Here is a 15,001-nt window from a genome sequence, read left to right as displayed (position 1 = left end):
TCCTCATCTTTAAAATGGGAAAGAATACAAACTCCATGGGGTTTTGGTGTGCATTAAACAAATGACTAAATGTCAAGAGCTGCTTCAAAGGGGAGGCCCACAGCCCAGCTAAATCCTTCTCCTTTACAAAAGTCTTCTAGAAACCTCATGTTCCACCTTCCAAATTCAGCCCTCAGCACCCCTTCCATGGACAGTGGCCCCTAAAGACACAGCCTGCAGCTTCCTCACTGGACCCACTACGCAGCAGTGCTCAGTGGATGCTGGTGAGGAAACCGGGCATGGGAGCTGAGTCCAAGGGGAGGGAAGGACGCGGTCCATGCAGGCTGAAGGATAAGAAGAGCAGAAAGAAATTCCAGGGGCAGAAGCAGAGCAAGCAAAGGCTTAGAGGCAAGAAAGCCCAGGGCTGCTCAGGAAGCAGCAAGCCTCTGGTATGGGGGATGCTATTCAGAGGGTGGAAGGAGACAGGTGGGAAAAAGAGGCTTCTCTGGTGTGAAGTCAGCATTTACTATGCACTAGATGCAGCTCTAAATGCTGCAAGACAGCCCCCTTAATCCTCACAACAGCTTCTGAGGTAGCTGTGAATAATCCCATTTTACAGGTCTGGCAACTGAGGCCCAAAGAGGCAAAGTCACCTCCCAAGGCCACACAGCAGGTGAAGAGCTGAGGCAGGATAAGACAGACAGGTTGGTAGGTTACTGGTTGGTCAGATACACACAGAAGAGCTGATTCAGGATGAGGAAGTGAAGGCTGGTGGTCCACGGGTGCTGTGAGCTCAGGTTCTGGGCTTCTGTGATTGTCAGGTCACCTTCTTTCTGATTTTTCCCTTTGAGGATGGCCAGGTCCTGCTTCCAGCCTCTGTGTGCCTGAAGTTGGAAGCCCTCACCTTAGAAGAGGGCAAGGGAGAGGTCCTGGCAGGGGGAGGAGGCAGCGGGTCAGAGCCAAGATGCCAGCTGCTCTTCTTCCACCTTGGGCCCTGTCCAGGCAGAAGCTCTGCCCCAGGGGCCAGGCGAGCCTCAAAGGTGCCACTTCTCTGGAGCCAGGGGGTCTGGCCCAGCCTAGCGCTCCCTCCTGGCTTGGCAACAAACTTCCTCTAAATTTAGCTGCTGGTCTAAGCCTGGGAGCTTTGGGAGTGCAGGTCCTGTGGCCAGGCTGCCAGTAACTGGAGGGGAATGGGGTGAGCTCCCCACTTGCCTCCTTGCTCTCGGCCAAGGTCAGAGAGGACTCCTCTGGGAGGGGGAGGATTCCTCTCCCGGTGTTTTCTTTCATTCACTGGTTTCATTGAGCCTGAGCTAGGAAGAGAGGAAGGAAAAACTCAGGCCTTGGCCTGGGGAAAGAGGAAGAGATGGGGAGACTGCAGATGGAAAGGGATGGGGGGGATGGGGAGGGCGGGAAGAGGGGGAGGGGAAGGGGGAGGGGGGTGGGGAGGGGAGGGGGGAGAGGAGGGGAGGAGTAGAGGGGAAAGAAGGGGCGGAAGAGAGGGAGGAAAGCGGGAGAAGGCAGAGTCTGGGTGCTGACACAGGGGAGGCAGGAGGGAGCTGAGGCTGGCAGAGGCAGAGGGTGAGGGATTGCAAGTCCTCTGAGGGAAGCGGGTTATTCTCTCCTGGAGTATCCTGGCAAGCTTCCTGGAAGGGGAGACTTTTAGATGCTCAGTTCTAACCCATCAAGTACTAGGCCTTTGGTGTTTTTTTGTTGTTTTTTGTTTTGGTCTTTTTAGGGCTGCACCTGTGGCACATGGAGGTTCCCAGGCTAGGGGTCTAATCGGAGTTTCAGCTGCCAGCCTATGCCACAGCCACAGCAACACCACAGCCGAGCTGAATCTTCGACCTACACCACAGCTCACGGCAACACCAGATCCTTAACCCACTGAGCGAGGCCAGGGATCGAACCTGCGTCCTTGTGGATACTAGTCAGATTCGTTTCCTCTGAGCCAAGACAGGAACTCTCAGGTGCCAAGACTTTGATCAAGGATTCCCATCCCTGAATGTTCCAGCATTTTCCTACTTTCCCATCCAGTCCGAATCCAGCCACCAACTCTCCTGGAGAAACTTCCAGGCCTCTCCCTGTCATGTGTTCTCTCTCATCTCTGAAAGCCTGTGGCTCCCTCTCACCCCTGTCCCTCTTCCCTGACCTGTGTCAAGCCCTGGGCCCTGCACACCGGTGTCTGAGGGAGCGAGGAGGGAGGGGAAGAAAAGGGACCCGGAGGGATGGAGGGAAGGTGGGAGCTGGCCAGCAGGAGGTCCTCTAGCAGGTCACTAGGCCTAAAATTATCTCCTCCATGATCAACTCATCAAAAAGTCACCTCTTTCTGGTTTGTTTCGGCATCTGAGTGTCTTACAGTTTTGTAAAGGGAAGGGAATCTGGAGTCAGGCTGCCTGGTTTGAGTCCTGGTCCTGCTTCTCCCAGATGGGTGACTGTGGCACTTGACCTTGCTGCAGCTTCCCCATCTGTCAAATGGGGATAATGACGGTCTTATGCCCTGAGGTGGCCACGAAGCTTAAAACAGGTAATGGGTGTCAGGGCTAAGAACAGTACCGAGCACACGGTAAGACCTGTGTAGATGCTAGACGGAAGAAGCAAAATAAGCTTAATGGATACTATTATCTGTCCCTCTGGTAGATTTGAAATAACATCCTAAAAAATGAGACTTTTGAATAAAGTGGCTTTAGACAAACTGACTGAGGAGTCCTAAAAATGCTTAAAATTAGATAAAGTAGAAAATGACAGCTAAGAGGATTCAGAATGGCCCTTAATTCATAAAGTGGTACAAATCTGAGACTTACTAGGAATATGAAATGAACTAGGCAGTGCCCTCAGACAAAGTGGTTTTTTAAAAACATACTAAAACATCCACAAAATGGCAAAAACAGAGAGACTAAATTAGCTGATTAGGTTAGAAAACATTCAGAAAGCTGAATTTGGGCAAGAGTTATTAGATGAATTAGCTTCTGGTAAATGGCCCTTGAGTCCCCCACTCCTACCCTGCAGACCCTGGGTGTGTGTGTGTGTTTTGGGGGGGATGCAGGGCCTTGGCCTTGGTCTTGGGGGAGGGCTGCGCAGGTTAGGGAGGGTCCAGGCTTCTGGAGTCTGGGTCTTCTGTCTTTGCTGAGCCTTCTCAGAACAGACAGCCCCCGTGCCCCAGAAAGCAGCAAAAACCTGGGGCAAGAAACCACACAGAGAAGGGCTATTCTGTGACCCCGCGGGGGGATCACCTTGTTGCCCACAGGTCCGAGGGGCTGGACCCGGCCAAGATTTCTGGGGTCTTCACAGAGGGGGAGGCAAGGTTAGATCACGGGTTCAGGAATCCAGCGGCCACATTCCTTAGCCTTACTCGACCTCTGTTTCCGTCTGTAAATAACTGTTCCAGCCTTTCCAGTGTTTTAGCAAAGGGCTTAGCACAGCACCTGGTGCCCAAGACGGCTGCATGATCACAGCGCTGCCTCCCAAAGTAGTTTCTTAAAGGTCTCACCAGGGTCAAGGCTTGGTTCCTCCAGGCTCTTGCAGTGAGTCTGGGCCAGGGTGTCTTCCCCACTCGGCTACCAGTTGGCATGTTCACAAATGCACATCAGATCAGGCCCCTCCTTAGTTTAGCAAGCCCTGAGCTCCCCATGCCCTTGTGATAGAAATCAGATCCTGGAATGGATAAAGAAGCTGTGGTACATAGATGCAATGGAATATTACTCAGCCGTAAAAAAGAATGAAATAATGCCGTTTGCAGCAACAAGGATGGACCTAGAGACCTAGAGATGGTCATACTAAGTGAAGTAAAGCAGACAAGGACAAATATCATATGTTATCATTTATATGTATGTAGAATCTTAAAAATGATACAAATGAATTTATTTACAAAACAGAAATAGGAGTTCCCTTCGTGGTGCAGCAGAAACGAATGTGACTAGTATCCATGAGGACGCAGGTTTGATCCCTGGCCTTGCTTGTGGCTTAAGGATCTGGCTTTGCCATGAGCTGTGGTGTAGGTTACAGATGTGGCTTGAATCCTGAGCTGCTGTGGCTGTGATGTAGGCCAGCAACTGCAGCTCCGATTGGACCCCTAGCTTGGGAATCTCCATGTGCCGTGGGTGTGGCCCTAAAAAGACAAAAAACAAACAAACAAACAAACAAACAAACAAAAAAACCAAAATAACGGAAGCGGACTCACAGACTTTGAAAACAAACTTATGGTTACTAAAGGGAAAATCTGGGGGAGGAGGGGTAGATTAGGAATTGGGGATTAACATCTACTCGCTACCATATATAAAACAGATAATCAACAAGGACCTACTGTAGAGCACAGAGAACCCAACTCAATATTCTGAAATAACCTATGTGGGAAAAGAATCTGAAAAAGAATGGATATATGTATGTGTATAACTGAACCACTTTGCTGTACACCTGCCCCTACCCTAACACAACACTGTAAGGCAACTATATGCCAATATAAAATAAAAATTAAATTAAAAAAAAAAAAGAAGTCCCATCCCACCAGGACCCACCCTGCCCCTGGAGCCTCACAGCATCTCTTCTCAGGGCTGGGACTGCGGCCCTCCCCCAGCTTGCTCAGGACACCCCATCTCCACCTCTGCCATCCTGCCCACTTCCCAGCAGACTTCCTCCCAATCCAGGCAGAGGCTCTCACACCTGCACACAGCTGCTCTTAGTTCCCATGACCAGAGCTTGTAAATGTACACAGTTCTTCATATTCATTTTCTTCCTGCCAGCGTCTCCTCCAGGTTATCAACTCCACAGGGCAGGGGGTGGGGTCGGGGGGTGGGCTGCTGTTTTCTCCCTTGTGTCTTTACCATGCACGATCCTCTTTAACTACTGGCTGAATCAAGTATTACTGAATAAATAAGAGGGCTGGAGGCCAGCCCCCGCTCTCACCCTGCCCCGGGCCACCTCCCTTCCCCATCACCCGCTCAGGTCACTTACTCTCATTTCAGAAATCTCAGAATAGTTGGATGACAACCCAGGAATAAACCCTGTTACCACGAAGACCCAGAGCAAAGACGCCTGCATTTGGGGGCCAGAGACACTACGTTCCTCTCTAGCTGGTTGCGTCCTGAGGAACTTGGGGTGAATCACTAGTCTCCGGTCTCAGGCTGTCCAGGGAGGGTTGGGGGCAGGCCCTGGGCTGACTCTAAGGGGAGAGGAGGCTGTTGCCTCTGAGGTACCCAGGGTACCCTCCCCCAGACCCCTCCACCTGGCCAGGCTCTGGGGCAGCAACCAGAAGCCTTCTCCCTCTAACCAGCTTGGGCAGTTGGCATCACAATCCACAGAGGGGAGGGCCGAGGGGCAAGCCTGGCCCTAACAGCAGCCCTCTTGGAAGGCACCTATCCTGGGAACAAGTGGGTGGGGACCAGAAGAGCTCAGAGCCCAAGACAGGGGGAGTGGGAGGTGAGGGGGGTGGGGGGGGCACTGAGCTCACTCCACAGCCTCCATGCCACCCAAATGCAGCCTGCAATGTTATTAAGAGGACCTGGCATGTCTAGGAGCCACTGGGCCATCTGCCCATTGGGGTACTGACCACACCTCAGCATGGTGCCCACTCCTTCTCTCCACCTGACCAGACCCCCTGGGAGGGCAGGGCCCCCCCGTGTCTTCATCTCTAGTACCTGGCACAGAACTACAGCTGCATTTATTGAGTGTTTACTCTGTGCCAGGCACGGTGCTCGGAGCTTTCCTTCCTCGTGACAACCCGATTCAGGAAGCACCCAAATCATCCTCGTTTTACCCCGGAGGAAACTGAGGCTGAGGAAATTTGAGTAGCCTGTCCAAGGTCACCCACTCAGCAGCAAAGCGGGGCTTTGAATCAGGTCTGTCGGCAAAGCTGCTCTGCCGCGGACAGTGGGAGCTCACTATCTAGCTGTTGAATGAGATGAGGGCTAAACGGAGGAGTCCTCTGTGTACATGTGGGGACAGGAGCAGGCCTGCTGGCTTCCAGCCTGGCTCTGTCCCTTGCACCGTATGGCCTCTGAATCCTTCTGATGTCGTGGTTCTTCATGAAAAGTGTGGCCTGGGACAGATCACCCTCCCTCTCTGAGCCTCAGTTTCCCCATCTGTAAAACGGGGAGAGGATTAGAGGTAGATTCCTCCTGTATCCAGTTCTGAAACTTGCTCCCTCCTGGCCTCACCCCCTCTTCTCCAGAGCGTTCTGTGCAGCTCCTTCTCCATCCCTTCATCCCTGGCCAATGGGTACCAGGTGGGGGTTGGGGGGACACCCACAGCTTTGAGAAACCTCTAGCAAGGTTGGTTTGCCCAAGCGCCCCCCGGCACCGTCGCTCATTTGCTACTAAGGGCTTCCTGGTTTCAGGTGCAGAGAGGAGGGTGGGGACAGGGCTGCGGGGGTGGGGGGGCAGCTCTCTGGTGGTCCTTTGCAGGGAACGGCCAGAACTGTCATGGGGTGAGGAAGGGACTGACGCTCCCGCAAGGGAGATGGAGTGGGATCCATGGGGAGGAGACAAGGTGGACAGGGGATAGAGAATTTCTGGACCTGAGGCAGGGCATGCCCCAGACACTAGTGCGGCCCCAGAACGTTCTGCTCAGCCACAAGGGCTTCGGGGTCTCATCCCAGCTAGTGCGAAAAGTTTCATCTCCCCTCCACCTGCCCCTCACCCAGGGAGGACATCTCTAGTCCATCCCTGGATGCAGGGCTGCCCAACCCCATCCCGGCCACCGAGCCCTGAGACCTCCTCCACCCAGCTCCTAACAGGGTCGAGGAAACTGGGCCCAGGAACCCAGCAGTGAGACCCCCTACGGCCTCGCGGTCAGGAGAACACGGAGCTCCAGCTCCCGGCGCCCCCACCCTGAGAACAGACCCTCACTCCCCGCACTTACTTTGAGCAGCGGCGGGAGGAGGCAGAGCAGGCAGAGGAGCGAGCGTGGGGCGAGGAGGAGGCGAGGGGGCCCCGTGGGACCCCCCATGCCCTCAGCGGCTGCTGACAGGAGCGCACCTCCCAGCACAGCGGGCCCGCCCCGCCCGCTGCCCTCCCTCCCCCCCTCCCCCTTCCCCTTCCCCCTCCCCCCTCCCGCCTCCCTCCGGTCGGAGCTGTGTCGGCCCCTCCCTCCCCACCGCGCCAGGCGGCCAAGGTAAGGCCTTGACCACTGGGGCAATCTCCCCACCTCCCTGGGCTGCAGTGACACCGCCCCGCAGCCCGCCCCCTCCAGGTTATTTATAGCGGTGCCCCGCAGCAGCTTCTGCCCAAGCGGCCAGGGGCCAGACTGCCTCCAGCCTGCAGAGAAGGGGTTAATGCCTCTTAGTGGCTGGCCAGCCACCTTTGCCAGGGCTGTAGCTACCCACGCCGGGGAGAGAGGAATTGAGAAAGGGAGGAGGGAGTCTCGGCTGTGGTTGTGGCCAGAGCACACAGTGCCCTGGGGTGGATCTCATCCCCTGCCAAGCTTTCCAGCCCTGCAGGCATCTTCCAATCGTCCCGGGAGTTTTTACCAGGCACCACTGCCTCTTGGGACAATTGAAATTCGATCTTGGAGGCCAGACTAAATAATAGTTTTGTATCCGTGTTCAAATTCCTGATTTCGATAACTGCATATTCTTAGGGAATATTTTTTAGACTAAAGGAAGACAATATAGCGAACTTATTTTCAGATGGTTCAGAAATACACACAGGAGTTCCCACTGTGGCTCAGCAGGTTAAGAACCTGATTAGTATCCGTGAGGATGCAGGTCCATCCCTGGCCCTGCTCAGTAGCTTAAGGATTCAGTGTTGCCACAAGCTGTGGTGTAGGTCAGAGATGTGGCTCAGATCCCATGTTGCTGTGGCTGTGGTGTAGACCTGCAACTGGCAGTTCAGATTTGACCCCTGGCCTGGGAACTTCCATGTGCTGCACGTATGGCCCTAAAAAAAAAAAAAAGAAAAAGAAAGAACGACACACACACAGCACATACCACACACAGACATGTAGATGAGAGAGAGAAGACAGGAAAACAGACAAGATAAAATTAAATAACTGGTAATGTGGGCAAAGGGTATGTGGGTATACTCTGGATCTTTCTTCCAACTTCTCTGTAAGTTTGAAATAATATGCTAACAATATATTTGAAAAAAAAAGCAAAAAACAACCACAACAAATGCAGCAATGCCAGGCCCCACCCAGAAGTTCTGATGATGTAGGTTGGGATGGGGCCCTGGCATTGGGAAGTTTCTCTACATTTCACAGGGATCCGAATATGGGGCAGTGCTGAGCAGAGCTCCTCTCAGGAACAGGTCCAGCCTGGGGCTGGGTCAGGGCTCAGGAGGTGTGGCCTCTTCTCTGGGAGCCAATGAAGCAGCTGCTGGGACTGTTCTAGCAGGTAGGCCTGGTGTACAGAGTTTAAAAGCTTAAGCAGCAATTCCAGTGTTGTTAGGATCTGAGGGGAAAGCATTTAAAGAATGTGATTAGTGTGGCACCAAGATTTTCCTGGAGCAGATGAGGTGGGTGCAGCACAAGTTCAAGAAATTTAGACACTCTCTGTCCACTCTGGTCTCTGCCTGGGACACTTTTCTGTCCCTCAGGTCCTCCTTCCTCTACCCCCTTCCTCCAGGCAGCCCTTCCTGACTGAGGCACCAGCTCCTCCATCAGCCTCCCCAGAAATCTCAGGGCCTAAATCTGAGCCCCTGGCTCCTCCCTGATGTGGGCTATTCTCTTATAGCCCCTTGGATGTGGCTGGTCTCCACCTAGTTTGGTGGGGAGGTGGGGGAGGCTCTTCTTTTGTGTGTGTGTCTCTCTCTGTTGCACAGAGCCCAGATCCAGTGGTGCAGGGCATTTTTCTGGGGAAAGCAAAGGAAGAGCTGATTAGCTCTCCCCCATTCACTTGAAGTAACAAGGTGGAAACCCCATCCCAAATCTTGAGAGAGGATTTGGTTTTACTGGACCCAGTCAGATGGGCTTGGTCAGAGAGGGCTTCTACCAGGAGGTGGCCATTCGGCAGGACTTTGAAGGGTGGGTAGACGCAGAGAATTGATGGATCAGCACGAGGTTCAGCGGTTCTTTTCAGCACGATTGACTGGAGCATCTCCACAGCCAGTCTCACAGTAGGTGCTGTTCAGCAGAGAGGAGAGGCTCTGACCTCAAGGCCAGCCTTGCTGCCTGGGGGCAGAGTGCCAGCAGAGAAAAGGGGTGTGGAGCCTATGATCTGGGCATGAGTAACTGTCATGGGAGTTGGGAGATGGCACAAGGTGCAGGGCAGCTCAGGGAGCAGGGAGTCTCTAGGGGAAAGGTGCTACCGGGAGCATCTTGAATGATCTAAACAGATGGAGAAGGGGGCGCTCTTTTCTCCAGATGGAGGGGCCAGGGAGAGCAGAGGCAAGGAGCTGGCAAGCACAGCTGGCTGGGCTGGGGACAGTGTAGGGCCAGGCAGTGGAGGACAGGCTGCAAAGAAGCTAGATCCGCTCTAGTTCTAGGAGGGTCTGCGTTACAAGCAGGTGAGTGCTGGATCCTCATTCCTCCCTGGCAGGGCATTCTGTGTACACTTCTCTGGACTTCCTTGTGCTTCCAAATCAGTGCCCTCGCCCAACCTGGAATAGTCATAAGAGGGTATCTCCTGGACAACTAGAGTTACATTTTACACCAAGGTAGGGATTGAGCCCCAGGAACCCCGGAGTTTACATCCCCCACTCCCCAAGGGCACGTCTTGCTATTGACGGGTTGGTGCTGCTTTGTCCTGGAGGTGGACGGAGTAATTAACACTCAGGGTCCCAGGCATCCCACTGCTGCGGGACTTCTTGCATTTCTCAGTCCTGCTTTGCCCCTGCTCTTACCCATCTCTCCCGGGAGCACCTTCTGTACGAAATGCTGTACAGGAATCCTCATCTCGCCTCTGGGGACCTAAAGGAGCCTACAAAGTCAGGGAAGTCTGGACTTGACCCTTCTAAGTGTCATGGGTTAAAGACAAACAACAACAATAAAAACGTACGAAATCCGGGGAGCCCCTGAGGGGTCCTCTGGGCAGCTCTCCTCCTCTTTCAGAGGCTGTTGGTGGCGGAAGAAACCCTGCCTGCAGCTCTGATCTGGGAAAGACAACTAATTGTCATTTATAAGCTTTTGGTTCCCAAGGGTAGACTTGGGCCAGTGGAGCCTTTTTATTTAGGAAAATGCCTTTATGGCCCTTCCAGGTTATGAAAGACAAACCCAGGATGATCTAGAAGGGAGGCAGGTGGTTTGCTCCATCAAATAAAGTGGCAGAAATTCCAAGATCTAGTCTGGCATCCAAGACAGTAAAGGGGAAACAGAACTAGGATCTGGGCTGTCCCAGGGCTCTGAGAGAAAACAGGGGATGAGGACGGCAGGGCAGGCGAGGTGTGAGGAGAGATGGGCTGGAAGGGCTTCCCAGAGGTGTGAAGAGTCGGTCAGTGTTAGCGGCGGGTCTGTCATCATCCTCCGCTACCTCCCGTCCTCAGAAAGAGTCCACCCTACACAACAGCGTGTTTCAGCAGCGTTTGGGGGATGAGGATGAGGTGCTCTGCCCGTGTGTATACAGAGTTGGAGAGGGGTCAGCATCTGCAGGTGGCGGGAGTACTGGACATTCCCAGGATGGTCCTGTCCTGAGAAAGTCACCATCTTCTGTTCCAGTGTTTCTCTACAGTTTTTCTTTTTCCACCACCCCCACCCCCACCAAAGGAGCTCTTTTAGATTTTTTTTCTTCGTGGCCTTCCCCCACTATGAAATTTTAATACCATAGACATACTATATATCCATTTCTATACTGAGGTTCTTTGGAGGGCCACGAACCACTGTAATATCTAAGATTGCTTTGCCTTCCGAGAATTACGTGTGCCTCCTCGGGGCACGATTCACTCTGCTCCGCAGTGATTGGATCGGCTCAATGCAATTAACCAGGCGGGACAGATGCGAGGGCCTCAGCCACCAAGCACAGCTGGTTGGTACAGGAGTGGACAGCTGATCTGAACGGGCTTCATCGGAGTCTTTCCCTGGGATTTTCATTTTACTTGTTTGATTTTGGCTGCACCTGTGGCATGTGGACATTCCTGGGCTAGGGATCAAACTCACGCCACAGCCCAAACCCAAGCTGCTGCTGTGACAACACCAGATCCTGAATCTACTGCTCCACAAAAGAACTCCAGGCTTTTTCTTTTTGTCCTTTGGCCATTTGCAGACTTTCCCAGATCAGGAATTGGACCCGGGGCCACAGAAATGAAAGAACTGAATCCTAATCAGGAAGCTGACAGGGAACTTTTTTTGCCTCACTGATGGCATGTAGAAGTTCCAGGGCCAGGGCTCAAACCCATGCCACAGTTGCATCCTACACCCAGCTGTAGCAATGCCAACTCCTTAATACACTTCGCCACACAGGAACTTCCTCCCCGGGATTTTTAAACTTTGCATCAAACAGAAAGACTCTTGCTCTCTAGGAGAACTGACAGTGTCAAATGCAGCAGCTGCACGGCTATTGGTGTTGCGAGGGGAGAGCCGAGCTGAGGGAATGAGTGTCCACACAGAGAGAAGCAGAGAGGGGGAGAGCGGGTCCTGGTAGACTTTGAGGCTCTGGTTCCAGTCCAGCCAGAAACCCACTTTGCCTCTGCCTCTGGAAAGGGAATCACCAATAAATCTTCCCTGATGCCTGAGCCAGTTTGAAACATGGTTCTGCTGCTTACCATCCAAGGAATTCAAAGCAACAGAGTGCTCAGGAATTGAATAGGAGTAGAATTTAGAGTAAAAGGTGATCGGGAAAATGGAAGACACCCCATCCCCATGTGCAGGAACCGGAACTGTTGGGGAGCGTCCAACTTTCTGTAAAACAAATGGACTAGGCCGTCAGGTCACTGTGTGTGGCTGTGGAAGGAAAGGGGGCTTTGGGGGACTGGGGTTCTCGGGGACACGGGTTGCAGTTGTCTGAGCAGGGTTGGATCTGCTCTCTAGAATGCTTGCTGGAGCAGCAGGGTGGTCTTGGGTTCGAGACGGCAAGTCTGTAGTGAAGGAGAAGGCAGGGTAGCTGGTACAGCAGCCCAGGCAAGAGATGAGATGGCGTCTCAGCCAGAGACTGAGGGAAAGGCAGGGCCTGCACCATGCAGAGGGCGCTGGCCAGACTCCCTGTCCTGCTTTGCGGGGCCACCACACTCACCCCATCTGTCCTCTGGGGCTCAGACCCAGGGCCATAGCAGATGAGGGGACCACCGTTATGGCCAGGTGACATCTTGCCCCCCACGTTTATGATGCTATTGCCTTATTTTAGCTGTGGTCACACCCGTTTAGCCGCAGACTGCAGAGTATGCTTTTGCGATGCAATTTCAGAACACAATGTTACAGCATTGCTGAAAGAACAGGCATTGGCGTTGCTCGTTTTTTATTTTGATTTTTTTCTGTGGGTACTGTGGGATATGACTTTGATCTTTCTCTCTCTCTCTTATTTTCCTCCAAAACTGGTTCAGGGAGGCCAGGTCCAAATCTGAGTTATGATCTGCTCTGTTGTCACTCGTCTCTAAAGAAAAACAAGTCATCATGTTTGATTAATAGGGATTAAGTCAGCTCTGGCAGAGTTTTTACCTGCTCACCAAGGAGGCTTGAACTTTGTGCCTGGAGAACAGCTGTGGGGCTTGTATTTTCTGGGCCTGGTTCCTGGCTGTCGTGTCTGTGGTTTCACAGTTGCCCCCTGTCTTGTGCAGGCTCCTCCTAGGGGCAGGCACCATGGGCTGAGCTGCACAGAAACCCATGGAGGGGATTCCAAAGGCCGTGCAGGCCAGGCTGCTGCTGTCCCCTGGCCAGCCTTCTGGTCCGTGTTGTCCACCCCAGCTCCAGTGCTTGCTGTGGCTCCTATGGCGCATCTCTCTCCACCTCTTCTGCTCAGTGGCTCCACCTGTGGAATGAAACAACACCTGCCATGCAGGGCCACTATGAGGACTGGAGAATGACCACTTCCTGGAGAGGGGAGGGAGCATTATTATTGTCACTTTGTTTCTTCCAGTTCAACGTCAACCAACATTGAAGACCCACTATGCGCAAGACCCTTTGCAAAGTGTGACCATGGGGGCCTGGAAAGGAGTAGGTTCCCAACAAATGTTTGTTGAGTGACTGAATGAGTGGGAATGACTATGGGAGCCTTGGAGCAAGGGGCGTGGAGTGGTCAGGGACAGAGGGCTTTGAGAAGGCCCTGGCGCAATGGGCAGACTCTGGATGTTCCTACCTAAGTCTGTCTTTCCCGGAGTCCTATAGAGCCCTGGGCAGGAGGGCCAAGGACAGTCAGTATGAATTCAACATTTATTGAGCACCTATTAAGTGCAGGATGCAGGAAGAGAAGACAGAGCGGCTGTCACAGCCAGGCTGGGGTGTGGGGGCAGACCAGTGAACAGGCAAGGGCTCTGAGGGCCAGTGACTGTGGGGTCCCCAAGGCACCCAGCCCCCAGGGTGGCAGAAGATCAGCAGAGCTTAGCTGGGTGAGGGTGGGGGTCTGGAGGGAGGGCCTCCCAGACTAAGTGAGAAAGAGACAGGCCTGGGGACCACCGGGAGCTGTGGGGGTGGAGTCAATCACAGATGGGCAGCAGGGACCACTAAAGTGAGGCTGAGCACGGACAGAGCCCCAGACAGGGGGCATGGGTGGGGTAAGGCAGGCACTGGAGGAATTAGTTATTGGGGTGACATGGTCACGTTAGCGTTATAGAAAGAATAATGGCTTTCTATAATGGCTGAGCTGGGACACCCCCCCAGAGGCAGGAGACATGGCTTGGATCCTGGGTTGCTGTGGCTGTGGCGTAGGCTGGCCGCTGCAGCTCAGATTTGACCCCTAGCCTGGGAACCTCCATATGCCATGGGTGCAGTCCTAAACAGAAAAAATTCTGTGGATAATGGCTGAGCTGGGACACCCCCCAGAGGCAGGAGACAAGTGAGGCTCTGCAGATAAGATGTGGTGTTGGTCTGAGTTCTGGGCCTGATGCTGCTCCCCAGAGAACATGGGAGCTGGAAGGGACCTTAGTCACTCCGGTTGCATCCTCATTTGACAACTGAGAAGTCAGGGCCCTACGGAGGACCACCCCTCGGAAGGCTGCTCCTTGGCCCCACCACCAACCGTGCCCTCCCCACCTCTGCCTGCAGCGTGAGATGAGCCAAGGTCACAGGTATTTCCCTCCTCTTCTGGGCCAGGCTGCCTCTGCTTTGGGGTGACTTTTCAGAGAGCAGGAGACCGAGACACCATTCAGTAAAAGGTGGGTGATCCATGAGGCTGGCAGGGCCTGCATTCATCTCTTTGCTGGCAAGAGTCAGGCCCAGTGGCTGAGTGGCTTCAGAGAATCTGATTAAACTTGACCCCAGGTCTCAACTGAGAGGGGCCATCCAGTCCTGTTGCGTGATTTACCAGCTCTGTCAGCCCTTGAAAAGAAAGCTCACCCTCTGGGCCTCAGGCTTCTCATCTGACAAGTGGGGATAAGAGGTCTCTGTGGCTGGGCTGCCTTACATTCCCACCAGGTCATGGAGGAGGCTGGAGAGGGGCAGTTTCCCAGGGATCTGGTCTCCCTTTTGGGGTCCCCAATCTTTGCTTGGCTGCTCTCCATGCTGGAGGTCGATGGCCTTTCAGGCGGACACTCTGATAACTTCCTGGCCCGGTGGCGGGTGACAGCTCTGTTTTGGTCCCTCGGCTGGAGCCAGCTATTAGTGATGTGGGCCAGCATCCACTCCTTCCGCTCCGATCGCCTCTTCTCCAGAGGCCTCCGCTGTTTCCGGAACAAGACAAGGCTCTGAGCGCTACAAATGAGGGGACACAGAGGTTATGACAGCTAAAGACTTGCCCCCCCCCATTCACTCCCTTTCACATCCCGAGATACACAAAAATCATCAGCGGAGCCGAAGGCTAGAAAGAAGCCAGAAACAAGGAGATGTTAACTCATCAAAGCTCAGAGAAAGGCCTTCTGGCCCAGAGAGAGGAGGGAAACTGTCCCAACAGAGGGAGGGCTGCTTTCCCCTCGGCCTCCCCCGGCCAGAGCTCTCTCCCCGTGACGACAGCTGTCCTTTGAGGTTTAGTTCAAGATGTTGTAAGCACGCTATCCCGCCTCCCAGGGGAAGTTCA

The 15,001-nt window shown here is 53.6% G+C and overlaps 1 protein-coding gene across 7 annotated transcripts in view; it reads right to left on the bottom strand.

The window, feature by feature from the left end:
- Positions 1-6,975, bottom strand: part of CRHR2 (corticotropin releasing hormone receptor 2) — a 43,787-nt gene extending 36,812 nt beyond the window's left edge. For all 7 annotated transcript variants that reach the window (XR_014833107.1, XR_014833109.1, XR_014833108.1 and 4 more), the window contains exon 1: positions 6,832-6,975. Coding sequence is in view for 3 of the 7 variants with exons in the window: in XM_021078456.2 (XP_020934115.1) it covers positions 6,832-6,918 (87 nt within the window). In the remaining 4 variants the exon portion in view is untranslated. The remainder of the gene's footprint in view (positions 1-6,831) is intronic.
- Positions 6,976-15,001: the final 8,026 nt, after the last annotated feature.

The sequence above is a fragment of the Sus scrofa genome, chromosome 18 (genome assembly GCF_054392235.1).
Source record: "Sus scrofa isolate SSC_HxYL_T2T_F1_AM1 chromosome 18, Sscrofa_HxYL_maternal_Yorkshire_Landrace_v2.0, whole genome shotgun sequence".
NCBI classification, from domain to species: Eukaryota; Metazoa; Chordata; class Mammalia; order Artiodactyla; family Suidae; genus Sus; species Sus scrofa.
The sequence above is the reverse complement of the archived record's forward strand: the minus strand, read 5'-3'. Positions and strand labels throughout refer to the sequence as shown.